The sequence below is a fragment of the Synchiropus splendidus genome, chromosome 5 (genome assembly GCF_027744825.2).
Source record: "Synchiropus splendidus isolate RoL2022-P1 chromosome 5, RoL_Sspl_1.0, whole genome shotgun sequence".
NCBI classification, from domain to species: domain Eukaryota; kingdom Metazoa; phylum Chordata; class Actinopteri; order Syngnathiformes; family Callionymidae; genus Synchiropus; species Synchiropus splendidus.
In genome coordinates this window covers 13,175,615-13,202,034 of record NC_071338.1, presented here as the reverse complement: position 1 = coordinate 13,202,034, position 26,420 = coordinate 13,175,615, and the positions used below count along the sequence as shown (strand labels likewise).

The 26,420-nt window shown below is 42.4% G+C and overlaps 3 protein-coding genes across 7 annotated transcripts in view; all 3 read left to right on the top strand.

Moving 5' to 3' along the window:
* map2k5 (mitogen-activated protein kinase kinase 5) overlaps positions 1-8,151 on the top strand; it is a 40,845-nt gene extending 32,694 nt beyond the window's left edge. Inside the window, exon 22 of the mRNA XM_053864461.1 lies at positions 8,004-8,151. Within this exon, the coding sequence (XP_053720436.1) occupies positions 8,004-8,108 (105 nt within the window). The 3' untranslated portion in view covers positions 8,109-8,151. The remainder of the gene's footprint in view (positions 1-8,003) is intronic.
* Positions 8,152-8,741: 590 nt separating this feature from the next.
* Positions 8,742-25,554, top strand: LOC128758485 (SKI family transcriptional corepressor 1 homolog-B-like). 5 transcript variants are annotated; one of them, XM_053864458.1, is made up of 10 exons: positions 8,742-8,798; positions 8,869-8,943; positions 14,631-14,721; positions 18,591-20,298; positions 20,584-20,659; positions 20,750-20,803; positions 20,913-20,975; positions 22,732-22,806; positions 23,550-23,624; positions 24,821-25,551. In XM_053864458.1, the coding sequence occupies exons 3-10, from the start codon at positions 14,711-14,713 to the stop codon at positions 24,916-24,918; spliced, it is 2,160 nt and encodes a 719-aa protein (XP_053720433.1). In that variant the 5' UTR covers positions 8,742-8,798; positions 8,869-8,943; positions 14,631-14,710; the 3' UTR covers positions 24,919-25,551. The 5 variants fall into 5 exon arrangements, 3 of the variants coding, with proteins under 3 accessions (XP_053720433.1, XP_053720434.1, XP_053720435.1); XR_008414495.1 differs by lacking the exon at positions 8,742-8,798 and having other exon boundaries at positions 8,867-8,943; positions 20,750-20,816; positions 24,824-24,886; XR_008414494.1 differs by lacking the exon at positions 8,742-8,798 and having other exon boundaries at positions 8,867-8,943; positions 20,750-20,816; positions 24,821-24,885.
* LOC128758484 (E3 SUMO-protein ligase PIAS1-like) overlaps positions 8,920-26,420 on the top strand; it is a 58,603-nt gene continuing 41,102 nt past the window's right edge. The window contains exon 1 of the mRNA XM_053864455.1: positions 8,920-8,943. Coding sequence (XP_053720430.1) covers positions 8,923-8,943 — 21 coding nt within the window. The 5' untranslated portion in view covers positions 8,920-8,922. The remainder of the gene's footprint in view (positions 8,944-26,420) is intronic.

The following is a 26,420-nucleotide window of genomic DNA, read 5'->3' as shown; positions in this document are numbered from 1 at the left end:
AGCTGCAATGGATGTATTCATAATTCGTATGTGCTCGTAATGTCTTAGCTGTTGGGTTTATTTATTTTTGCTGGACTACTGCCGTCTACTATTGGCGTACGACTCACTGTGGCTCCAAAGTCTTTTACACTTCTGGAACATTGGCGACACGTTCTGGCTTGTGTGTCAGGCTCAAGGACAGTGACAGCTGTGCCCACAGGGAGACAAGGAGTGAAGTTTAGTGGTGTTGTGTCAGAGGGTGTAAATGCAGAGCTGCTAACAGACGGCACGTTGTCAGTCTCGCGCCAGAGAAGAAGAGTCAAGAGGAATTTTGGGACTCACAAGGAAGGAGTGAAAGTTAAACTGCTTTTGAGGAGTTTGTGAATGTTGAGTGTGAAGCTTATGTTTTTTGTGTTGGCAGGTGAAACTCACTTTCATTTGTGCCTCAACATATAAGAGATACTAAAACCATTTATTCATTTTTGTGTGTCAACAAATACTATTTTCTGAAAGAACCTTGCTGAGAAGCCTGTCACATCAGAAAACCTTTTCAATTGTTTGGTGATTCAGTACGATATTCATATTGACTCCTCCGTCAGGCTGCAGCAGGACTCTGCCATTGATTAATCACACCAAAGGAGCCGTCATACATTTCTGCGGCACATAACTTGAGATTTATGGAGTTCTTTTCTTAAAGAAGCTTAATGTAAAGCTCTCATTGGCTCAGATGTCAATTTAAAAGGCCCTAAAGATTGGAAGTCTGGAAACCTTTCATGAAAATGGTATATGCACTGGTACCCCCAGTGTTCATTGTGTTCTGACTTGTTTGAGATGCAAAAGTCTGTCCAAAACATGAGGAATATTTGAATGTTTGTAAAGGTACATTTTCTATGCCATGATGTAAAAACAAAAATAATGATGTTGACACGATTCATGTATAGATTTTTAAGAAAGTAACGCTTTTATGAGGTCATGGCTCTGTGGCTCTTTGTGGAAAGTATTTTTGCCCCCCCATGTTTCTTGTTCCCTTCTCTTCAACAGATCTTCATTCCCCGCAGCCCTTCTACATTAAAACACCTTAGCTATTCTATCTGTATGTTAATACACCGGGCCCCTTCAGCCCGCTCCCCTCTCCCACCGCTGCTCCCATTTGTTCTCTTTTTATTATCACGGCCACACATTTCTCTTGGAGAGTAAGTGCAAGGGATGGTGTGGGTGATGAGCACATACACGTTGATGACCGTAAAACTCAACCTGTAGCTCTAGTTTATGGACCAAAGTGCCGATTTTATTGATTAATTGTGATATTAGTTGCAGTGGGCGTACTGGCTGTTTATGAACTACCATGGCTGCTGTTACTGTAGCATCAGTATTTCTTTCTGAGTTCTGTCTTTTTATAGATAAATGGTGAACTATGAAAGTAATAAACAGAGACCTGAAATTTCCATTAACTGCCACATTATTTGTAAAAAAACATAAATTCTGTAAGAGTTCAGCAAGGGACAGTGACCGTCCTCATCTTCTTTAGCCACTCATGTTCACTCATGTTGAATGCAAGCACTAAGTACCTGATGTTTCCACCAGTGACCACACAGAGATCCGTTCACAGTGTGAGTCATCAACATTTAAAGCACACAAGACACGCACTTTAGTCTCTTTCTCTTTGAAGTTCATTCCAACTCCTTTTTATCATTCTCTGTTGAAGAATGACTTGAGGAGCCATCAGTGAGGAAAGTGAGTGTGTTTGCTTTCGTATACCTCTACTGCATTTTTCATGGTGGTCACACTATCCTGTCATCATAAGCTAATGACGTTGAGTGAGTTAAGACTTTCCACTGGCCCACTCCCAGTACTGCCACTGCAGGTTTTCAGTGATGACCTGTCCTGTCTGAGGTTTCGCTTCTCTTCTTTAAGGTTCATCTTCAGTGTCTAGGCTTTTTTTTCCTGCACCTCACAACTGTTTTTTTTGACTTGTTGCTTTTCATTGGTAAAAACACTATTGAGTCTAGTTTTAATATTTTCAGGTCTTGTTCTGTGGTGCTCTCTAGTTTCTTGGAACTTGACGTCAGGGAAGTGTTTATGTTGGTCCACTATACTATTGAAAGGATCATGGAAACATGATGTCAACATACCGGCCAAGAAACCCACTCATGAAAGCGGTCCCAACATTGACTACCGACATAAGGACTTGGATTATTAAAAACATTCCCGGTGATATCAGGATCATGCAGTTTCAAAAGTTTTACACCCCCTCAAGCTTTAGAGGAATAAAACTCAGCTGTTCAACCTGGAATTATTCCCGCGATGATCCCATAGCTCCTTGCTCATTGTTAGATTGGATTGACATTTCCCCCCTCCTCGTCTTCCCCCGCTCCTTCACAGCGTTTACGCAGCCTTTTAGCGCCCTTGTCAATGTGTCCTCCCACTTTGCTTCTCTATTCATTGACACACACGCACACGCACGCACACACACACACACATTTTGTTTCTGCTCATCCCTCCCCAGAGACACCAGATGAGCCCCTTAAATTTCCAATTCCCAAACTCACACGCGTCCACTCCGACTGACGCCGTTTTGATGGCGTCACAATGTGGGAAATATTCCATGTGAAAAAGAGCATGTACGTGGGTTCATGTTCGTCACTGACATTTACACTTTAATGCTGCACGTGTATCAATACAGAGAAAGCATTGACTTTGTCAAGCATTTTTGTCATTTTCTGACCAAAACAACATCAATTTACACAAAAGCTGCAGGTTTGTCCGCAAAATATGTGTTTGCAAAAGATGAAGAAAAAGATGAAGAAAGATTTGATTGAACTGATCTGTATATGTCCATTTCTCATGTCACTCACTTCTGCTGCTTGTCTACCTGTGATGTTGCACCCCTGTGCCTGACTGTCTGACAGATGTAATTATTTAATCTACCTCTCGGCCATCCAGGTACACCTCACACAATCTCTTCCTTATTAATCCCAGTGCTTCACATGTAATTGCTTCAAAAGCTTCTTAATTTAGTCTCAACAAATTAATTGAAAATTGTTATTCAAAAACCCATACATTAATATTCATACTGGGTTATTCCCTGGTGTTTATGTCCTTTGTAACGTGCTGACTTCCTCTACGTTATTGCGAGCTCACGGCCCTTTATTTTAATTGTGTAGTCGGTCATTCAGCTATATCAGAATCAGAAATCAGAATCAGAAAACTTTATTAATCCCAAGGGAAATTGTGTTCTTAACATGCTCTGTACACAACATATCACAATAAATTAAAAAATAAATATTATTATAAAGTGCAAAAAAAGCTATACAAAAGAGCTTAGAAACAATATAAGAAAAATGCAATTCAAGAAGAATCCTTCACTGTAATTTTTTCAGAGATGAATTGTACGTTTTTATTGCTACAGGAAGAAAGGACCTCTTGTGGCGCTCAGTCTTTGAGATGGGTAGTCTCAGTCTGTTGGTCCATGTGCTTCTGTATTGGACTAGGAGCTCATGGAGGGGGTGGGTGATGTTGTCCAGGATGCTTCAGGAGTTTCAGGCGTCCAGTTTCACCCACACCACATCACCAGCCTTGCGGATGAGTTTGTTGAGTCTGTTAGTGTCCACCACCGTTAATCTGCTGCCCCAGCAAACCACAGTGAACACTGGACACCACTGACTCTTAAAACATCCTCAGCATTGTCCCGCAGATGTTGAAGGACCTGAGCCTCCTCAAGAAGTACAGACGACTCTGCCCTTTTTTTGTAAAGGTCCTCAGGGTTCCGAGCCCAGTCCAGTTTATTGTCAATGTGGACCCCCTATTTATAGTCCTTGACCATATCAACATTGATCATCACTGGAGACTTGGTCCTCCTTAGGTCCACCACCGGTTTTTTGGGCTTTGCCTCATTGAGCTGCAGATGGTTCGGCTCACACCAAGCAACAAAGTTCTCCACAGTCCTGTACTCAGTCTCCTCACCTTTGCTGACATATATACTGTCTATGACTGTATCGCGTTCCTCTGACCAATAGGTGCAACACTACTGCTTTCAATAGGGTGACATTGTGTAACTGCCTGTTGCTATGGCATTATTGTCACCAAAAAGTTATGTGGAGACTAATGTGGCATTTGTCATCAGTTGTCTGTTTATCAGTCACTCTTTGTAGGTATTTGAAGAGACGGGGAGGATGAGTTGTTTTTTTTTGTTTAACCTGTTCTGTGTACTATGTGCTGTTGTGTTGTAGTTTTAATTATGTTTCATGCCATTGTCACTACTTTTGTTCATCATCAGTTCATCCCGATGAACAGGCAAAGAGACAGTCAGAATAGAACCCTGCCTTCAGGGGAAACATTTTAGAAAGGTCATTTGGACAATGTCGATGTTGTTTCTGCAGCCGTTGCATGTTTTTAACTCATGTCGCTGTATCCACCAGCCAGAAGTCCACCAGCCAGAAGTCCACCTCCTTCATCCGTGTCAAACCCAACACGTCGGACAGTCAGGGTTAATTTCCAGAGCAGAGGTGATGCGCTGGATTTAGGGACCTTCCTTGTGTCTTCCTTTTTATTTCACTTTCGGTCTCCGCTGAGCAAAGAAAGATTGATGAGATGACTGCACTGCACTTGCAGACACCCAGAAGCGTCCACTCCACCCGTGTCATACTGACACACACACACGCACGTATACACTCTTGCTTGCATTGATATGACAGTCATTAACCTCGGACTGCGCTAACCCTGCCTGCCCATGAGAAGGACAACACGATTAATGGGGATCCCCCAAGTCCTTAACAACGCTCTACAGCTTGTTCATGACGACGTGGCAGTGTGTGTGTCATTCATCCTTTAATATCAGTACAATTACATGAACCTCTTCTGGAGAATAGTTGTAAGAACAACTGGCCATTTGCTCAAATATTAACAGTAATGTGTTGTCACTTGCTGAGCTGTCTTTTCCATCACTCTCAATGTTGGTATGTAATGTAAACTGCAACAGTCCATCACTGGCCTCTTAGAATAGTCTCAGACATTTCCCTTGGTCAAACTCAGAGGGCCTGCTGTGTTATTTTATGCAACCTGCATTGCTTGAAGTAATAAATCTGCTAATGAAAGTGGCTCATCCCAAAATATATATTGATTTAGTGACCAAGGAAGTGATAAATCTCTTTTTCAGTATTTTACAAGCTAATACGCAAGTGTTGAATGTAACTACATCGTCCAACGACACGGTCTGCCACCCCGGGAGAACCGCATAAACTTAGGACAAAGTATCATGAGAATGTACAGATAGTTACCTTCCCTGTGGAATAGCTCTTTAACTTCTTCTTTTATTAAAACGGCTCAAAAACCTTTGCATTTATTTCCCATTTAGAAGTCCATGTGTCAGTTCTCTCTACACTCTCTGCGTGGATTCAATCCTCATGTCCGTTTGCATCGCCCTCAACAGCAGTGTAGTCTGTGAAAGAAACATTCATCTGTCATTTTAGCCTCAACAGCACAGGCAGGTAGCGCTACGTTGGCCATATACAGTAGGCCTCACAATAGACAATAGGTTTATGGGGTCCACCGATCAGTTCTTTGATGTCCAGCGTCTTCAACTGTGTGATGTGACTTCAATGTCAGCATGGAACAGTATCAGTTTACTTGTATGTGACGATTCTAGACATATATTTTGGAAATAATACTCACTCAAACATATTAAAATAGTCTATGCAGTTCATAGACAATTGAAAGGCTTTTATTTCATACCTTTTCCATTCTTCACTGTGAATTATCCAAATTGCTAAATCTCCATCACTGTTTTAAACATTTCTAAACTATTACAATGGTCACTGTAGCTGACGTCCACCGATCACTAGGTCCCCCCCCCTCAGAACACAAAAACCTAGCGGAATCACTACACTAGAAGGAATGTGGTTGATACATGTCTGGAACTGGCTATGTCAGTTGACCGTGTTTGAATAGAAGCCTGACTCATTCACTTCATTCATCTAGCGAGGCTCGTAAGTCTTCCTCTCTGACTCGGGGAGATTGCTTCTGTAATGCACGGCATTTACGTCACAACGACGGTGACTTGTAACCTGTGAACTGTCTATTTTTGTTTCCAGTCTTGTAACAGCCAAACAGGGTGGTCATCGTATCGTTAAACGGTTGGGACATCTCAACAACACAGATAACATTCACACTTGGTGCTGGTTGACTAGCCTTATTCAGTCCCTCCCGTCCTGCTCTTTTAACCTTTGACCCCTGAGCGATACTTGCTGTGTCCCAGATGAGGCCACTGTGGCGATTGAGATGTCAAAGCTAATGCTGGTGTTTCAGTGAGCACACAGGAACATTTGAATAAATTGCCATCCATGTTTCGTCTTTGAATTGTCATACGCCAACAATGATGTCAGTCAAGTAGCTTCAGCAATAAGGACGTTTCATCTTTTTTTCAGTCATGATCTTTGTTTCCGTCACTGCATGCCCTCTTTAATGGCCCATTCAGACTAAGTAGATCAATAAACGTGGCACCCTAACAGGCAATGGTTATAAAGTCAAATCTGTTGGACTTAAAACAGGTAAGCATGTTTAATGATCTTCCTCTTTAATTTATCGCCCTTTTTATTATTATTATTTCTTGAGTAATGATTCAGAATGATTACGCAAATAAAAGCAAGGCAGATTCCGATCCAGGATTTTTAGCTCCAATCTGGTTATAATAAAACGGATAATAAAATATACTGCACAATGAACACTTCAGTAGCTGTTAGCAAAGACGGCTAATCTCTCTTTTAGGAGAGGTCGTTTAATTTGTCATTTTATTTCTGTTTGATAAATATTCTTTACGTCCATTTATCTGTGCTGCTGAGAACACTAAAGCTCAAAATTATTTTGGGAGGGATAAAGGTCAATTTCAGTTTTACACTTGACATGACTGTAATGAATTTTTAAATCGTATATATATCGTATAATAATAGAACAAAACATTTTCTTAAGACTTCAGATAGGTATATAAACTTACCATTTAGGTTTTTGCTGAGAGTTGATCAACAAAAGCTATTCAAGCCAGTATGTGCAACTCATTCTGAGGGGAGAAAAAGGAAAGAAAGACAGGTAAATTATGATCATCATTGTTGTTGGACTGTAACCTTGGGTGAACTGAGCATACTGTGCTGACAAATAAGCTGTTTCATGTTGTGCTTGTTGTATTCATAATTTCTTCTCCTTTTATTTGGACTATTCTTCTCTCACCATTTTCATTGCCATGGACATTGAGGTGCCAGTATACTGGCGCACTCTTGACTGGCTTTGGGTTTGTGAGAGTTGTATTATTGGCAGCCACAGTTTGAGTTGGTGTGAAGGTGTCTTGGCTGTCTTTGCAGCTGTAGCTTGGCCACCATATTTCTTTACCGGCATTATCTCGCAGTTATCCACATCTCGCGAGTCGCCACACTCGTGGCATAGAAGCGCACTGTGATTGATGGGATGTCTGACGCTGTGTTGTGCTGTGCTTGGTGTTTCTTTTGGCACGAAGCTCGCTCCCCCTGATCTGCCTACTCCTCTGCCGTGCAGCGAGCTGCGCTGGGGAGCGGTGCAGTTCGCTGCACGGCAGACAGTGCTTGCCGAATGCACAAAAATTCACCTGGTTCTATTTATTTAATCAAGCGTCAAGCCTTCATACATACTGTATTCTGTTTGACTCAATGATTGTTTAAATGTGTGAAAGTTTAGAAAACAAATTACGAGATTAACACATTTGTCGACATTTAGCTTGTAGAAATAAAATAGATATTTGGATGCCCTGTTTCAAACTCCTAACTAAATGCCTGTGTGTGGTCCATTATGTGACTTAAAAATGTCTCCTGTTCAAAGCTTCCCACCACTCATAACATTCAACCCCCTGCCCCTCTTTGAAAGACAGCTACATGAGCGTCTAAATTCCTTCCTTCAAAAGTCGATCTCACATAAACCTCCATATTAAATTGAAAACAAATAAACATGTTGAAAATAATGTGAATAAATTATGAGGATAAAATGTTTTCTTTTCGTTTGTTCAGGACCACGCCTTCATCGTACAGTACAATGACGGAAACGCTGAGGTCGTGTCCAAGTGGGTCTGCCGCTGTTTGGAGGAGCGACAAGCTCAGCAGGGACATGTGTGATGCTCTCGACCCTCGGTGGACAACATTTCGTCTTTGACCCCTCTGAGGTTGACGCAAGGCATCACGTGGACAAATATGATTTTTCCATGGAGGTGCTCATGCTGAGGAACCTGGCTGTGGTGGTGGACTTCCTGTACAGCATTTGGGATTTTATTTCACCATTCAAGATATTTAAAGGAATTAAGAATTTATCTAGATAACTTTGTATAAAACTTCAGTATGTTAACGTTTTTTGTTTTCTACCGACAGCCCTTCGATGAATGTTCTGTTCTTTGCTTTCGCCTGCCCGCTGAGTGCCTGTTTTAGTTAGTGTTTCCTTGAAGTAGCCACATCTCTTCTGACAAAGCCGCATGGAGATGCAACGGTTGTGCTCACTGCCTTTTTTTTATAATGTAAACAGCTTGAGGTTCAGCAAGTATATACCTTTGTTTGAGAGTTGTATGTAGCTTTAAACATGCCACATGACCACACATGGCTTGGCAGACATCTGTATTGATGTTGGCTGTCGTTATTTGGAGTTTCTACATCTCCCCCCGGTGTTTTTCCTTCTACACAGAATCTGATTTCAGAATGCTGACAGACTCTGATGTCCAGTGACCATGGAAAGCAACAATAGAATCATGGATCAACAGCAGTCATGAGTTGTAATATGCTGTATATCTGGAGGCAGTGTCAAAGGAGTTCCAGAAGGTAGACAAGGTCGATGTGACGTCAGCACGTTTCTTTGCCTTGAGTTTTGCTCAACACATCCTAATTTCAGGGATCGTGAAATAAAACGTGACCAACGTCAATCCACAGGAGCCCAATAACCGTGATGAGTCTGTTGGAGGTGCATGTAAGTTCATGTTGAGATGTTTGTCCTATTTTCCACGCATTGTTATGGTTTGCTGGTCGCAAGTCATTTCTGTGAAGGGAAACAAAAGTTGCTCATATCCTTAGGTCCACACTCTTTATTAGGAAGCAATAAGAGAAGCATTAATGTCACGTGACTGTATTCCAATACGTCTGTCTGGAGCTCTAATGGTGTTTTGTAATGAAGTCCGGGTAAACACTGCTGATGAAAAGCCAGATGCAGTGCGAGTAACTCCAGAAACTTGCTCTGGACGTCAACAGATCTTTTGTGTGAATGCCCCTTAATGTGCAGAGAGGGAAATGCCGTGCGATTAACTGTCTGCCGCCTGCATTGAAAGTGATGCCAAAGTCTTTGGATGTAAGAGTTTGAAGATTCAATATAAAGCGGCTGAGTTGCTCAGTTTTCTGTGTAGAAACACACACCTGCTGTTATTAAAACAAATCAATCACTCTGGTCTTTTCTTCAAAGATGAGGTGAGAACATAACCTGGTAGACTAAGATCCTGATTTAAGTAGAACTAATAGTCGTGTTCCCTCCCATGAACGCTGTTATAAGTAGAGCTATACATTTCTTGAACAACCTCCGTCCTTCTCAGAGGTACATTCTGACTGTTTACTTGAATGGTTTTCAGTTCAACTTGTTGTAGGACAACTTCATTACAGCAGCAAACCCCATTACACAGTGGCATTCAGGGATTCACTTTTTTAATTCCTCACATCGCCATGAAGTTTAGCAACTAACTTGACGGTTTTTAGGCTTCCGTGAATCATTTTTTTGACTTCCTGCCTAATGATTTCGATGCATACATCCAGGGCATAAAGGTTCTTCTAACTGAGATCACTCATAGATGGAGTCCCAGACGCTCTGTAATTGTTTTCTGGCCAAATATTGCTTTTCCAGTGCAAAATGTTGCTGATTTTGCATCCTTCCTTTGGCAGTTGTGAATTGTATTTTGAACATTTAAATGGAGCCACTGTGTGAACCGCTGATGTGTCATTAACAGGATTATAAAAGAGGACTGGTCGTGTAGGACAGAGACCCAAGTCGTGATGGGCCTCTAAAGTTCACTTCATTAACTGGTTGACATTTGGTCAGCGCCCCAAACCTGTGAGCACCTTCAATTTACATTTCATAATTAATCCTTGTCAGTGTGTAATTACCACCAGTTCATAACGTGTTACTCACTTATTTATGATCTCAGACCGACTTCAGTGCACAAAGAGGATGTCAAAAGAACAATATGGACACATGGTGGCTACTACTTCGGCCATTTTAGTCAGCCAGTTAGTTAGCCAGATCCTGTGACGATTCTCAAGAACATCACAAGAGGAACAACCTGTCGGCTGAGCCATGTGGTGTCCATGTAAACAAGTTGCTCTCCTTCTGTATCAATGAAGACATGCAGATCTTCATCTAAAATGTGTGACAACCAACACCATCTTTTGTGCTCTGTCGTGACCGTCGCACTGCTTTTGGGGTGTCACCTGCTATACATGAAGCTATACATGAGGCCTGAAAGTTCGTGTCCAAAGATCCACTGCCATAGCCATGGTTTTAAAACATAAACACTTGAAGGTCATACCAAGGTAGAGTCCCTTTTTTAATATTTAAGAAGTGTGTACTCATTAGATAGGGAAAACAACTGGAGGCCTTTATTTATATCTCACAACAGGAAACTATTATGGATTGTTTTTTGACATTCTTGTAGCTATTGATTTAACCTGTTGTGCATTATATATTTGAATACTATACATTTATGAATGTTATACTTAAGATCATTCAGTGTTTTAGAGCCAACCGTCTCTGATCCATCAACATCACACCCTTCATCCTCTGACAACCACAAGTGAAGAACAATATGGTTCAAAAACATAGAGATGCAGTCCGTTGTTAGCATGAACCTCTTCTTCTTTGGGTCTGTGAAACAGCTTTTGTAAGCATGGGGTCTGACAAAATTGATCTTTCTTTGAATGCACTGAGATCTCTGTCTTCCCACATTTATTTTCTCTCTGAGTGTCATGGCTTCATGGTAGTGGAGCCAAGAGACACAAATCTGCAGCAGATACTGAGTTTGTCTTGTGAGCATCACCCAAACATCAACCCTTCAGGAGGCCTCTCGGACTGCGCCAGACAAACTATTCGGGTTCTCCAGTTGAGGCACTGCTCACTTTGATTCAATGTTTTTACTTAATTTCATCAAATTTTTGTTTCGCGACTGAGACCTTGGACACTAGTTATTTTGTAGCTTTTTCTTCTTGATTCTGCATCAGTGTTCTGAGACCCTGACACCAGCAGCGTGCAGTGTGCGAGCGAAGCGTTTGTGGTCTTTAAGCAACCTAATAAAAGAGAACACTGCTGGCGGAGGGACAAAAGCCTGCATTCAGATCTCTTCCACAGTAATCAAATGATATCAGCTTACATAAACTCACTCTGGTTCTTTTAAGGTTGCAGAATAAAAGCCAAAGCGTGGTTGCCTTCAGTGTTCAACCGATGTTCGACCCAAGATTTGATCTCATTCACGTTGAAATGTAAGCACCAATTCTTCCTGACTGACAAATATCAAAAAGCCACGATCACTCACATTCTGTGTCCTTGTGGTCTTTGTCATGGTTTTAAACTAATATCGGTATTCTGCCTTGAAAACATCCAGAGAGAATGGCAGACTATTGCAGCATCTCGCTGCTTTTGACTGGAAACATTGAAAGTCAATTAACGAAGTTACAAAGCCTCATGGTTATTTAATTATTTTACACAATTTAAGTTTGACTTTTACTAATGTATTCAAGTTTGAAGCATCCCAGCCAAATGGTGTTTGTAACCTTTCTGTTGATCCATTTATTCATGATCGCTTTATGAACGGTTGCCCCTTTTCATCCAATTAGCTTCCATCGAGTTTACTGAAAAACTTGTTTTTCATGAGAGGTTTCTGTGGAGTAGTTTCAGTCCTTGCACGCCCAAAAAGAAGACTTGTTAGCGATCTTACTCAAGTTTTCTCTGATAGGACTTATTTGTGTTTGAAGTTCAGAATAGCATTTGCTTCAGTTAGCTCAACTGGTTCACTGATTCCCTTACAACTGTGCAGTGTGAACAGATCAAGCCAGAGAGGTAAACCCTGGACTCACTGAGCGGAGCTGGTGGTCCGATGAATTCACCACTGTTGGTTGTCTTCACGCAGCAATGGTGGAATGGCCTCCATGTAGATAAGCCTACTGCAAAACAACTTCATGTCATCTGCTCCAAACACCTCAGCGCAGACACTGCCAGTTGTCTCAGATTTGAACAGACGACCTGATCTTATGACTCACAGAGGAGAGGAGCCAGCTGTAGTAAGCTCCCAGATAGCATTGGTAAGAGTGGGACATGAAGGAAACACCTCAGGGTTGTCAGCATCTGCATGCCCTGCTGGAATGCTCATTTAGCACCCCTGAATTTGCTACCAAACCATCCACCTGGAAAACGTATAGTATATTTTGTGCCATGAATCTTATTAGCTGTTGTGTTCCAACTTTATTTTGAACCTGCCATCATCTGTCTTATCTTAAAGGAGCCCAAATATCTCTTAATCTGTAATTACATTTCACATACTAGCAAAGTAGAAGTATAGCAGCTGAAATATGGTCAGTTCTGGAAAATGAAATAAATGTTAATCCTGTGCTTTTGCTTCCAAGATCAAATCCCATCCAATTCAATAGATGGCATCTATTAGGATTCTGTTGTAGTGTTTCCAACCACCTGACATTGGACAGAGTGGGCCACACCCATACTAAACCTGGTTATCAAGTGGTGACGGGAGAAAATCAGGGTGTTTTTCCAGGTTGGGTATGTAACATGGTCTTGATTTTTGTCAAAGTTGGAAGAATATGATTTCAGATTTGGCTTGGCTGAGATGGTGTACAAAAATGTGTTGCCTATAGCAACATTGGGGCAGGAAATGGTTTCTTCCTGGGCTCAGTTCTGGCTCTGTATGGGGGTCAGTGGTTTAAAACTGATGAAACAAGTTGTTTGTTGCTTTGTTTCTTGGAATCTGTTACTGCAAAATTCAAGAATTCTTTATACAGCTCGATTCTAAATGTTAAAACCCTAAATGAAACACTGGCAGTGGATTGAGTTGTTGAAATGACATTCGTAAAGTGAGACCTTTACTTAAATATCTGGTCATTATTTTACATGACTGCCCAAATGTGTTGTTATACTTGAAGGCTATTGTCTGTTTTCCTTCATTTCAAAGCGAACTAAAAGATTAGCCACATTAACATGATGAAATGACACCTATGTATGTGTAGTGTACCAGAGGCAATGTACAGTAAGCAATAATATTCATGAAGATCTCAGTGGATGAAAGGACTGAAATAAACATTCATTCATTTCCATGGCAAACTTTAATTTATTTATGGTTTCATTTAGCCTGGGCTGTGGGGGGCACTGCAGTTGTTGTGGTCCGACACGCAGATATCCTACATGAAAACATTGGTGGAGTCAAGACTGGCCTGTATAGCCAGGTCCTGCATGTGACCGTTGATCTGGCTTATTAATAAGCTGCGACAGGATAGAAAAAGGGTTAGTTTTGGGGTGAGTTGAAATAAACCACACAATTAATAAAAGCAAGGTGTTGCTTCACAGCTTCAAAGGTTATTTCTGACAGTCAGTCTGGAGTAGGGGGGTTGCCTCGATGAGGGAAGGACAATCCTCTGGTTTGTGCCACGTGGCAATATAAAAATAAGTCAATATTGTAGTGATAAAACCATAATGACACCATGCTGTATGGTGTTAGGGGAGCATGTTCATGGTATGTTGACAGGCAAGTGTATGAAGTGTGGAGAAAGTCAAACAGCTTCTATGGTTATTTGGAAGATGGCTCCAAAAAGTTTCATCACGATTCTTCACTTTAGTGGAACGTGAGCGGCTGGTCATTGTGCTTATTTAACCGCAACACTGTGTCAGTGACGGCGCTGTCAGCCCCTGTTTCTCCTCCCCACCCGATGATCGAATACTTGGCTTCATGTGACCTATAGTGATAATATGTCTGGGATGAAAATTTGGAAGCTCCCTGATCTCATCTGGCAGATCCCCCCGCCGCTTATTGATGCTGCATTGTTTGGAGATGCGTCTTCATTTGGAGCATCATATTCCCCAAAGTCCCGCCGAGCTGCGTCTCGGCTTTTTGTCAGCCGCTGACCTTTTCACCACGGCAGTCCGACTTGATTATCACATCAGACGGGACAATGAGTGTCCTCCCTGTACACAGCCATTAGTCAGATCCCTTTATCAATGTCCTGTAATTAAAATGTCACCGTTTAATTTTTGAGCCGTCGCTTCTCTCTCAGCGGAATCTCGCCGCCAATAAAAAGTGCAATCGAAACACTCCTTTCACTGGAAACACAAAAGGGTACGAGGAGAAAGGGTTTAAGTGAGCGCAGCCGAGCGGGATCAATAGTCCTGTCCGGGGATTGATTGGGCTCCAAAATTGGATTTATAGGGGTCACGCTTTTATAGGCCCCTGATACAACTGTTAATTATACAGCATTTTGCCTTCATTGTTGCTGCTATTAAAGCTGATCCGATTGGCAACGCTCTCATTTATCTTTCAGCGTGTTGTCAGTAGAAGTCAGTGGCAACCTGCAGTACTTTTAAATGTATCGCTAAATATGTTATCATGAATGTTTCGACAGACTTTACCTCTCTGAAAGACGCCATGAGGAGCTCAGACTTCCACCAGTGAAGAGCTGGTCATCATAGAAGCGGGGCAGAAATGGAAAACAGGTGAAGAAGCTACACTTCCACTCTGAAACTGCAGCAGCAGCAGCACTCTATAGGCTCAGCTGAATTGAGAAGGGGGAAGCTATAATTTCTGTTTCACATGTGAAGACTGTAGCTCCGTACATGACACCTTTGTTAGATTCACAGAATGAGGTCCAAACTGCGGCCCAGGGGCCACATCCAGCCCTTTGCCTGGATTAATGTGGCCCTCAGTTCAGAGCAGAACCACAGACATTGTCATCTTTCACCAAATACAGCTCATTAGCTATTTTAGGTGGGTCTTCTTTCCCCCATCTTTCTTCTTTTTAAGTTTTTAAACATTTAAACTGCACATCCATGAAAACAGATGGATAAAAGATCTTGAGAATAAATTGCCTGAGTGTCAAATTTACGTTTCCCCATAGTTCTGAAAAAGATATTCTAAAAGGTATATATATATATATATATATATATATATATATATATATATATATATATATATATATATATATATATATATATATAAATATTTAAATGAAGAGGAAGCTAGTGTGTATTTAAAACACACCGCCAGCCATATAATGACTTGGTATAACTTATAACATGTTTTCCTATTTCAAGTGAAACTTACTGTAGTTCTGTTATGTTGACGCCACTCACCACAGTCACAGCCTTAAGAAATTTAATCGCCCCCCACCCCACACGATACTATGTATGTCGACCAGCAGAGGTGCCACTTTAATGGAAAGAAAGTGTATTGGAAGTAAGAACACGCATCGCAACCTCTTCCTGAGGTGAGCACAAACATTGGGTTGCACCAGCTGCTGCTAAAACATGGGATTAAACTGGGGCTGCAATCTTTCCTTTTCCAATTTGGGCTGCCTCCCAACGCTAGTGATTTTTGCTTAGGGTGCACCAGCACCTGTGTCTTATAGCTCAGCTCTTCACATGAACAGACAGAGATCTTCATGACTGAAATTGACTGAGGTAGTGTTGCAGTCAGATTCAGTCTGATTCAGGGAAGCTGATCCTCAGAGTAGCAAATTCCAGTAACAATTGGAGATCTCAGCTGTGTGTCACAGCAAAGATAACATGCTTAAGTTACCAATCCAAAACTCCACCTTGGTGCGCCTAGATATTCTGCTCATTAAAATTCAGAATAGAATTGACTCATGAGTTCTGAAAAATGATTTATATAGAGGATTAGAACACTATTAATAAGCTGATCTCTGGTACCAAGACACCTTTCTTTAAAGGGTAATGGGACCTACAGTAGGTTTCCTGCTGCTGATGGTTGGAAAGTTGGGTTTAGGTAAACAGTTCATTGAAACTTTTATTAAACGATCCTTCTATTTTGATTTAACAAATGTAAATTTAAGTATGGTTTCATATTAAACCCAGGGGTTAAGACGCACATTACCTTGGAGACCATGTTTAAATTTGTGTTTAATTGTTGTTGTCGTCTTAAATAATCCATCAGCGGAGTTTCACCTGCGTTTGGGACTTCAATGAGTTAAACCTGAAGCGCATGAATATTTCAGATTAAAGGTTTGTTTAAACAATCGCCTGAATATCAATGAGTCCTGGGCCATTTGTGTCCGACAGCAATAATAAAGAGTCTCCTAAAATTACCGCTCAAACGTCTAATTAAAAGCTGCGGCGCGTCAGATCAACTTTCCTGCGCAGTAAGCGGCGACAATGGCCGCATTCACGTCCGCGTAATAAATAATTAATAGGAGAGGAATAATTACAGTATAAATTGTAATTATTGAAGGAGGAAGAGGAGGGACTCCGGATCAGGTTCGGCATCAATATTGCAGCAAAGTGGGTGGACTGTGACTCGAAAGATATTCGGGGAGACATGCACATTTTACAAAAAATAAATACAGTTCACTAATACAGTTGTACTCATAGTGTTAAAAGTTCCGGTCTTGACCGCTAACTTAATACTATGTCAAATAAAACTGCGAGTAGAATGAATAAATCAATAGACGAATGAAAATATGAGCTTTTATAATCTTAAATTCATCTGTCATTTGAATGATATTATGATATCATGGGCATATATTATTATTCATTCGGTTCATATATATATATATATATATATATATATATATATATATATATATATATATATATATATATATATATATATATATATATATATATATATATAAACCTTTTCCCCGGTCATCGGTGTGGATAAGAGTCTTCTACATGAGTGATATATTACTGAATGTCACGCTTAACTCTGTTAAAGTTAGACTGGGGAAGGGGTGAGAACAGTCTAAATGACTGGGATCGTTGTCACTGCAGTTCTACCTCTCTCTCTCTCTCCTTGTGTCCGCTCATATCGTTGCAGCGGCCTCACACTGACGCGCTGGTCCGCGTGGAAACCAAACAGATGGTGGTGTAACTTGATAAATGAGCGCGGGCCTTTTGTCATACTGCTTTCTCTCCAAAGTGTCACTTGCTCTCCCTCAGTTCTACACCACCGTGGAAACACAAAACGTGGTTCGAGCTGAGGATGGATCAGTTAGTATTATCTTTGACGTTGTTGCAACTTTAACGCTTTAAACCGCAGACTTTAAACCGCAGACCTGGCTACATATAAACTTATTTTTATTTCGTATTATTAACAACATTCAAATATTAATGGCATGTTCCTGGTGTTACCGTAATAAATCAAATGTGTTCATTTTCATTATTTTTTTCTGCATTCGTTGAACTGTAAATAGTATAAATTGAAGGGGAAGAAAACGATGACATTTATAAAGATTAGACTATTAGACTATTCTTCCGATAAAATTAATTCATAGTAGAAAATACAATTAAAATGTAACTTTTCAATTTCATTAAAATGTTTGAAATACTCAATATTGTTATTGTGCAAATTTGGGGAGCGGTCGAATAAATATAATACATTATAATATAATCCGTTACAACAGGTCTCCATTAAAAATATTATTTTACCAGTATTTATTCAACTTCATAACAGTCATTAATTGTCCTTAAATGAGTATGATTATAATGACGCTTTTGAGGTTGGCTGAGGTCAAACAGAGCTGGGTATCTGTGATCTTGTTTGTGCGCCGTGCAAAATTGCAGATCGCTGCTTGTTGAGACAGCATCACTGCGAGAGAGGGAGGAGGGGTGGAGGAGTGATAGGGATGGAGAGAGCGAGAGAGAAAGGGAGCGAGAAGAAGGGAGGGGTACCATGTGTCTCCTGTCTCCACTCGCATTAACCTCGTCTGGATCCAGCAGGATGGAGGCGTCCTGTCTGTTCTTAAATAAACGCAAATAAACTCTCATTTCGAGCTGCATTGGAGGAGCGCTTCTTAAAAAAAGCAGGGTTGAATCGAACGTTTTCTTGTTGTTTTGGGGACCTATAAAACGAGAGGATCATTTTGTTTGCAAAGACAGGTATGTGTTTCAACTCTGCTCATTTTCCATTTCAATCGATGTTTGCGCGTAATTTCCCTCTGACCGTGCTGCAGGCGCGTCGCGGCCTGCGCAAAAGTAAGTATGCGCAGGTGAGTTTGGCCTGTGTGAACCCTGCTTCTGAGCAACTGTCCGAGGCTAATCTGCGCAGAAGCTTTAATTATAAATGCGGCTGGTCTTTTATTACCAATGAGAAGACGCACGCTTCTGATCTGTGTAATGACCAGCAAAGCGGCTTTGCGTGGTTCTTTACCTCCACTAAGCGCATTTGTGTCCTCTCCTTCTGTTCTTATCCCGTCTTATGTGACTCTTAAGCAGTTGCTCCCTCGCTGCTGAGACGATTTTGGGATAAGAGCAGAAGCAGAAACTCAGCCGGACCGGATGTGGTGACAGAGTGAGCGGACTCTCCACCTGTGCGCTTCTCAGTGTTTGGCGTTTTCTGTGGTTTGCAGGCATTTAAGGATGGAGTCTATGCCAGGACACCTGCGAGACTCGGGCCGGGACTCGGACTCGTCCTCCGGCTCCAAGCAAGACGCGCAAAACTTCTCCGGCTCCCTCAAACCGAACCAAGTGAGTGAGACCTCGCTGTACGGGATCCCCATCGTGTCTCTGGTCATCGACGGCAAGGAGAGGCTCTGCCTGGCCCAGATTTCAAACACTCTCCTGAAAAACTACAGCTACAACGAGATCCACAACCGCCGCGTGGCGCTGGGCATCACCTGCGTGCAGTGCACGCCGGTCCAGCTGGAGTTGCTGCGGCGCGCCGGGGCCATGCCCATCTCCTCCCGCCGCTGCGGGATGATCACCAAGCGCGAGGCCGAGCGACTGTGTAAGTCCTTCCTGGGGGCGCACAGCCCCCCTAAACTGCCCGAGAACTTCGCCTTTGACGTGTCGCACGAGTGCGCCTGGGGCTGCCGGGGCAGCTTCATCCCGGCGCGCTACAACAGCTCCAGGGCCAAGTGCATCAAGTGCACCTTCTGCAGCATGTACTTCTCCCCAAACAAGTTCATCTTCCACTCGCACCGAACCCCGGAGTCCAAGTACCTGCAGCCGGACGCGGCCAACTTCAACTCGTGGAGGCGCCACCTGAAGCTGACCGAGAAGAAACCATCCGATGACATCAACCACGCGTGGGAGGACGTGAAGGCCATGTTCAATGGGGGGAGCCGGAAGAGGACGCTTCCCGTGAGCAGCTCCTCGCCCATCAAGTCCCAATCTTCCTCCAGCATCGTCAGGGCCACTTCCCCCGTGGCCCCGCACAAAGCGTTACGGTGCGACGAGGAGCAGGGAAGCAATCGTTTAAGTTTGGCCGGGGCGCCACGGAGCTATCCGGTTATCCCGGTGCCCAGCAAAAGCTTCGGCATCCTCCAAAAAATCCCCCCACCTTTGTTCCCCCACCACCCTTACAGCTTCCCCACTTACGGTCTCTGTCCCAAAAAGGCAGACGGGGTTCCAGACGCGAGCAAAACGGGTGGACCGGGTGTGTTTTGGCCAGGAGCGAAGGACGCGCTCTACCCTGCGTTCCCCATGTTCTGGCCCGCAGCCGGCGGGCTCCCGATGCCGCCCTACCCGGGGTCCCCTCCCAAGCCCCAGGAGATATCGGGGATCCGGCAGGGGGACATGGACTTGTCAGACCAAAGCGACTTGACACCGAAAGAGAACCATCAAGAGTCGGGTGACCGCTGCTCCAGCTCTCAGTCCCGGAACGACGATGACAAGTCCGGAGACGAGACCCCTCACAGGAAGGTCAGCTATGTCTCAGCCTTCAGACCCGTGGTCAAAGATGCCGAGACCATCGCCAAACTGTACGGCAACCGGGAGGGTTACTGCGTGCGCACTGGATACCTGTCCCCAGATTTCGTCAGCGAGACTTCCAGCTACAGATCCGCCTCTCCGGACCGGGACAGCGGGGCGGAGGATGAGGACCCCGACGTGGACGTGGAGTCGCACAGGGGTCAGGAAGACGATGACTCCATCCCGATTTCGCCTGGCGGGAATGAGCAGGACTCTCCTGCACCACCTGAGCGGGTCTCTTGTGGCACCGAGGAGACCCAGGGGCCTCCAGCATGCAGTCCCGAAGCAGCGTCATCGGAAGACCCGGGGAGGCGCAGCAGGTCGCCCGAGGACAGACGGAGTCCGAGAGAGTCTCCGACACACCAGGTGAGGAGCCTGGAATCAAAGTCAATGCAGAGATTTAACAGATTAAAGTCCTACTTTACCGCGCACTCCTTATATATATATATATATATATATATATATATATATATATATATATATATATATATATATATATATAATTTTTTTTTTTTGCCAATTATTTCTTGTTCAATTCCTGACCGCTTCCTTGTTTCTGTCTCTCGAATTTACAAAAGCGTGTATTAAACAAGGAAATAATGATCCAATTAAATCAAGTGAGATGTAATTGCTGTTCTTGATGTCTCGCAGGTGCACGCTCACGACAAAGACACACACTTGCGCCATTTGATCGACCCTTCGTCCAGCAGCCCCCAGAAATCTACCGGTAACTGTTTATGAATTCAATGATTTTGTTTGAATGCACGGCCGCTCTCACAAAGCAGTCAACATTTGTTTTTAATTTTTCTGCTCATAGAGACCGAGTATCAACACAGTTCGATCTCCTACCACGAACAGAAGAACAGACAAGGTACCTGTTGTGTGTATGTGTTTTTCACTTCATTCAAATTTCACACACACACGCGCGCTGAACTAGTCGCCGAATCTGCGTTTTCATGCTTGAAATGTCATTTGCGCAGGCGATGGCTCTATACGAATCGACATCAGTGTCCACAAAAGGGAGCTGGAGAACATGGCGAAAGGTAAGAGACGAACATTGACCAGTTAGTAGCATTGATATTTGACGATGGGTTTATTTCACCATGTTTCGTCCATTGATGTGGAGCTTCCAAGTTGCGTCCGAGGCCTGCTCTTCCTCACATGACTCGACAAGCACTTACATACGGGGAAAACACACTTCCGGCCCAAACAAGTCAAGAGTGATGTGCAGCGCCATAATAATCTTATATTTGAGCCTTTTGGATCAGGTGACGTGAACGTGTGTTCAATACAGTCACGGAAAGCTAACGCTAAGCGGCCGCTAATGACGACAAGATCCGCGGGGCCTGAACCGCTTCATCACGTGTTTGGAGTGATTATTGTAAAAAAAGAAATCGTTTAGAGGCTATTAATATTTGAAGCGAACAGAGTGCGCAGCCCGAGGCAGGCCAGCTAATTATTTCACAACGCGTGGAAAAACCCCGGGACTCCAATATCATCATCATCATCATCATCCCGGTCTGCGGCTCCGGGCCATCGCAGGCAATTACAGCGAGGAGGGAGGGAGGGGAGGGGAGGGGAGGGGGCTTTCAGACCCACCTGGTGTCACTGGTACCGAGGTCACAGCTACGTTTATGAGCACATCTGAACAACGTCTTTCATAGCAAGTGCCGGGCGGCCTGAGCCTTAACTCAGCGATGAAGGCATGGCGGCGCAGGCTGCTTATTTTGACGGCGACGATGATGGGTTTTAATACCATACTCTGACTCCTAAAATAAGGCTCGCATCGTGGCGCCTCCCGAACTACATGGTTCGTGCAGCAATAACCCTCCTGCTTCGTTATGATCATTGTTTTAACTCGTATCCCTCTGACTGCTGGAATATGTGATTTCCAAGTGTGTTTTGTTTTTCATGATCCTTTCTTCTTCAGATAATAATGTTTTAGATATTGCACAAGAGAGCAATTCTGAATAATTATTAAGTATGATTATAATATACACAACTATGACATTACTTTGTAGTGTTTTCTGTTTATTATTATTATTTTATTTGAGATTATTTTAAAACGAAAATAATATCTTGCCATGGATTTATTTCACCCTGTTTCCTCGTTATGTTATTTTTTCTCTTTTATTATTTATGTAAAATGTAATATATATATTCTATTATATTTTTTAATATGTATAAGTATATTTATATGTAGACATTTTTTTGTCTATTATTCCACCTGAAAAGTTGCTTTTGTTTTATGTACCAAGGTATGCCAAATGAATACTTGACCTGGGAAGCAAATACTATATTTTAGTCTGGTTCTTACAATTTATTAACAGTGTCTATTGGGACAACTAATTGTACTTAATAACTGATGTAGCTACCAACTTTATCACATATATTTGAATAGTATTTCTAAATACAGCTATTTGACCTTATTGCAATTTACGCTTATTCAAACTGTTGAATGAGGGATATCATATCGTCGTATTGTGGATTGGATATGTAAATGCATCTGTCTTCAAAAGCTCAAGTAGCGTTGTCAAGCTGTTTCTTCCTCTTTGACCCATCAGCAGGCGCGAGATGATCGTTCTCTCTGGTCTTTGTACGACATAGTTGTATTCATTTCTCATTCCATTTTGGTTTAATATGTGGAATATGAGCCTCACTGTTGCCAGAAAGATAAAGCCAACGACCTCTTTATTAAGTTAAATTTGGAAATCAGGATTGAACTTTTCAACAACACCACCAACAAAAGGCTTTGTGATGAGCTTCGGAAAGTTAAAAAAATGCCTTTGCCTTTTTCAGAGGAGCTGCAGAAGCAACTGATGGAGCAAATGGAGCTGAGGAAGAAGTTGGAGAGAGAATTTCAGCATTTAAAAGGTATTTGCTTCTTAGTGTGTCTTGTTTATCTGGAGGATTTCAGTTAACAGACTTGTGGTTTTGTTTTGTTTGTTTTTTTTGATGATTTTTTAAAAATAAAACACAACAAAAGGCAATATGTTATCAGTTTGCTGGCTATGCTCCAGGGTACAAACTCAACATCATGACTTGTACAGTACAACGTCCCTTTGTCGACACTAGACAGTGCTGGTGGAAGGCAGTAGGAAAGAGGAGATAGAGATAGAAAGATAGGAAATTGAGGGGTTTGTTAAGGACACTCCTGCTGCTGCTCTTCGATACCCTTACCCTGCTGTGTCTGTATATGTATGTGTGTGTGTGTGTGTGTGTGTGTGTGTGTGTGTGTGTGTGTGTGTGTGTGTGTGTGTGTGTGTGTGTGTGTGTGTGTGTGTGTGTGTGTGTGTGTGTGTGTGTGTGTGTGTGTGTGTGTGTGTGTGTGTGTGTGTGTGTATGCAGTACCTTACATCTTTACATTTGGGTTCACTACAATCACTACAACATTGCAATGGTAAATTAAGCTTATCCTCTAAATGTATTGAGTCAAATGATCCCCAAATAAATGCTTCACTTTTATGGTAAATAAAAATATGAAATATTTACAATTACGTCCTTTTTCTGGGGTGGGGGGTGGCTTTATGATCTAGCACCCTTGATAATGTGCGTGTTTTATACTACACAACTCACCTTTATAGCACAAAATATCAACGATGTTTTTGCCTTATCAGATAATTTTCAAGATCAAATGAAGCGTGAGCTGTCCTACAGAGAGGAAATGGTCCAGCAGCTACAGATTGTCCGAGGTGAGTGTCCATAGATTCTGCCCTTAAGCACAATCACGGTCATATTTTATTAGAATTTATCTGCCTCGATAATCTGAGTCTAGAAAGAAACAAAAGTGACACTAGGATAAGAAGTATTAAACAATCATGTCCTTTCCTTTTTTTTCCCCTTCCAACAAACTCAAATTTCTCCTCGAGCATATTATTCAATATCACAAAGGTGGAAATGAAACCACACGGTTTTGTATTCAAAGGATATTTTCTTGTAAATCATGCACTGAAAAATTGAATAGACGGACCATTATGTGGCGCTGTATCAGTTACATGCAGTGGACATCAACTAATGCCAGCGGCTAAAGGATCGGTTTAGTGTTACAGCAGTTTAAATACACAGAGGGTCATTGCAAATACCACAGGGGCAAATGGCATACATTAATGGACTATATCTAGCTGCTCACCGCTTCCCTTTCTCCAGCAGCGCTACTTATTTCATTGCTTGATAAATGCTCTGTGCAGCCAGGTGGAAGACAGGAAAGCTCGTGGCGTATTTGTAAAGTAGCTGACACACAAACGTGAAGAAAGTCAAAAACTGTAATTTTTTAAGTGATATAATGAACAAGACATCAGGGTTGCTAAAATTTGCATTTCCCCAGGTAGCTATTTGTTCTTTTATGTGTATGAAGTCATTTTTACATTAGCAGTATTCAACTATAATTTTTTAATCCCACCAGACGACATGAAAATATCAGAGGCCGTCCATTTATGTGTGACAAAAACATGGTCTTGCACAATGTTTGAGTGGTTTTTTCAGTTGCTGTCAGGACATGGTGTCCAATTCTTTATGTATGTTCATTTGGCCGATATTAAAATATAATAAGGTCGTATATCTTCTATGTCCTGATGTAGTGGATCTCAAATCTAAAACCAAAACATACGTGTTCTTTTGGTTTTTAGTAAAAAGAACTGGTTAGGAGAGGCAACATTTCTGGTGAACTGAAGTGGCGCCAGCGCCCCCTCAGTTATATCCAGAGGATAGTGAATGAATGAAGAGTGGATCTGTTCAATCAGCCGTCATTTGTTTCAGTGTCAACTATTCAATGTTTCATTTCCTGTGGGTCACTCTGAGGCCTGTCATCTGCGATCCAGTCGCGGAGCTTGAGTGTATATTTGTGTGTGTGTGTGTTCACGTTCTCACTGGTGGACTGGTTCCTCCCCAGAAGCTCACGACGCCCTTCATCATTTCTCCTGTAAGATGTTGAGTCCTCGACAGTGCAGCGGCGCCTGCACCTTCAAACCTCCACTGCTGCCTCCGTGACGTCACGTGCGGTCTGCCCTCTCTCAACACTCACCAATCACGTCGTGAACACAGCTGACTGTACAGATACACTCGAGCACTTGAGACACAGCGGCAGAACCAAGCAACAAACTCTTGAACGATGGTGTTTTGACTGGAGCTGTCTAGACACCTGGAGGAACGATGCTTTCCAGTGCAGCGCTCAAATCACTTGGCCGCCTGCTCTTTAGCTGTTCTGAGAATTAAAGCACTATATACATACAGGATATAAATATTTATATATCTATCACGTGACAATGTGCAATGGCTTGTATAATTGTGATATTAAGTTAAAAATCAACTCTTCACCTTCTGTTGTTCCGTGTTTCAATCTCACACATTTATGATTTGTGTTCTAGATTGTTTGTACACTGTATATGTGGTTAAGCACTTTAAAATGGCAATTTTTCTGAACTGGACTGTGACGTCCCGTATACCAAAATGCTTCACGGAAAATGACTTTTTTCTTCTTCTTCTTCTTTTTTTTAAGCACTTGCTTCAAAATCTTTGATCATGTATATTTGAAATTTTAATTTGAAAATGGAGTAAAGACTATTTGTAATGTGTTATGGAATTGAGTCTCTCTCACTTCTATAGTCACACACACACCACAAAATAAACGCAATATTTGGTTGAAACCACTATGTTTTTGTGATGATATTTCTGTTATGAGAAAAGCTATCCACAGCCATGGCTTCTTTCTCCAGCCCTATTTTTTTTAAGTGACAACGGTGCAGGAGGCAGCAGAATAAAACGTGGAGTCGAAGGTTCCCTCTCAGGTGTTGGACTGCCACATGATGGTTGCAGCTCAGAAGCGCTGCTGGTGCACTGGCTCATGTTTCCGCCTGCTGTATTTGGATCTCTTTCATCAGGTCGCTGCATCAGCTCCGTGACACATTCAGTCAACTTATGATGTTTGAGGTGGCGTCGGGGGAGCGCCATGATCTAATAGTGAAATCTAATTCTTCTGATGGGACGACTAATAGATATTGATTACTTGACTCTGCAGTCCCTGGATGCTTCATACTGAGACAGATACTCTGTGGTAATGTCACCGACACACGATGAATGCTAATGTTCTCTGAGTGTAATTGCCCTCCATGGTGCAGAATGCTAACGAGGCAGCAAATGCTCATCTGGATGGACAATCTGTGGCGGAGAAGAAGAAAGAGGAGCAGGATTGTGGCAGGAGAGCACGTACCTCGGGTCAAGACTGGGCCCTTGGGTACTCTTGCGCCGCAGCTTTTTCTCTTCACTGGACATGAAGAGGACATGTAGTCTCTGTCAGGTGGGACCTTCCCACATGGAAAAAGCAGATCCCTCCAGTGCGTGGAGTCGCTTCCAAAACACCACACGACTCCCACCATTTTATAGTAGGATTGTGTGTGTTTCATGTGGCGCGTTCTTCATTCTACTGTTTCCACCGGGTTGTATCACTCAAAAAAAAAGCACTTTTTGTGCTCTTTAAGGTAATGTTTCAGGAC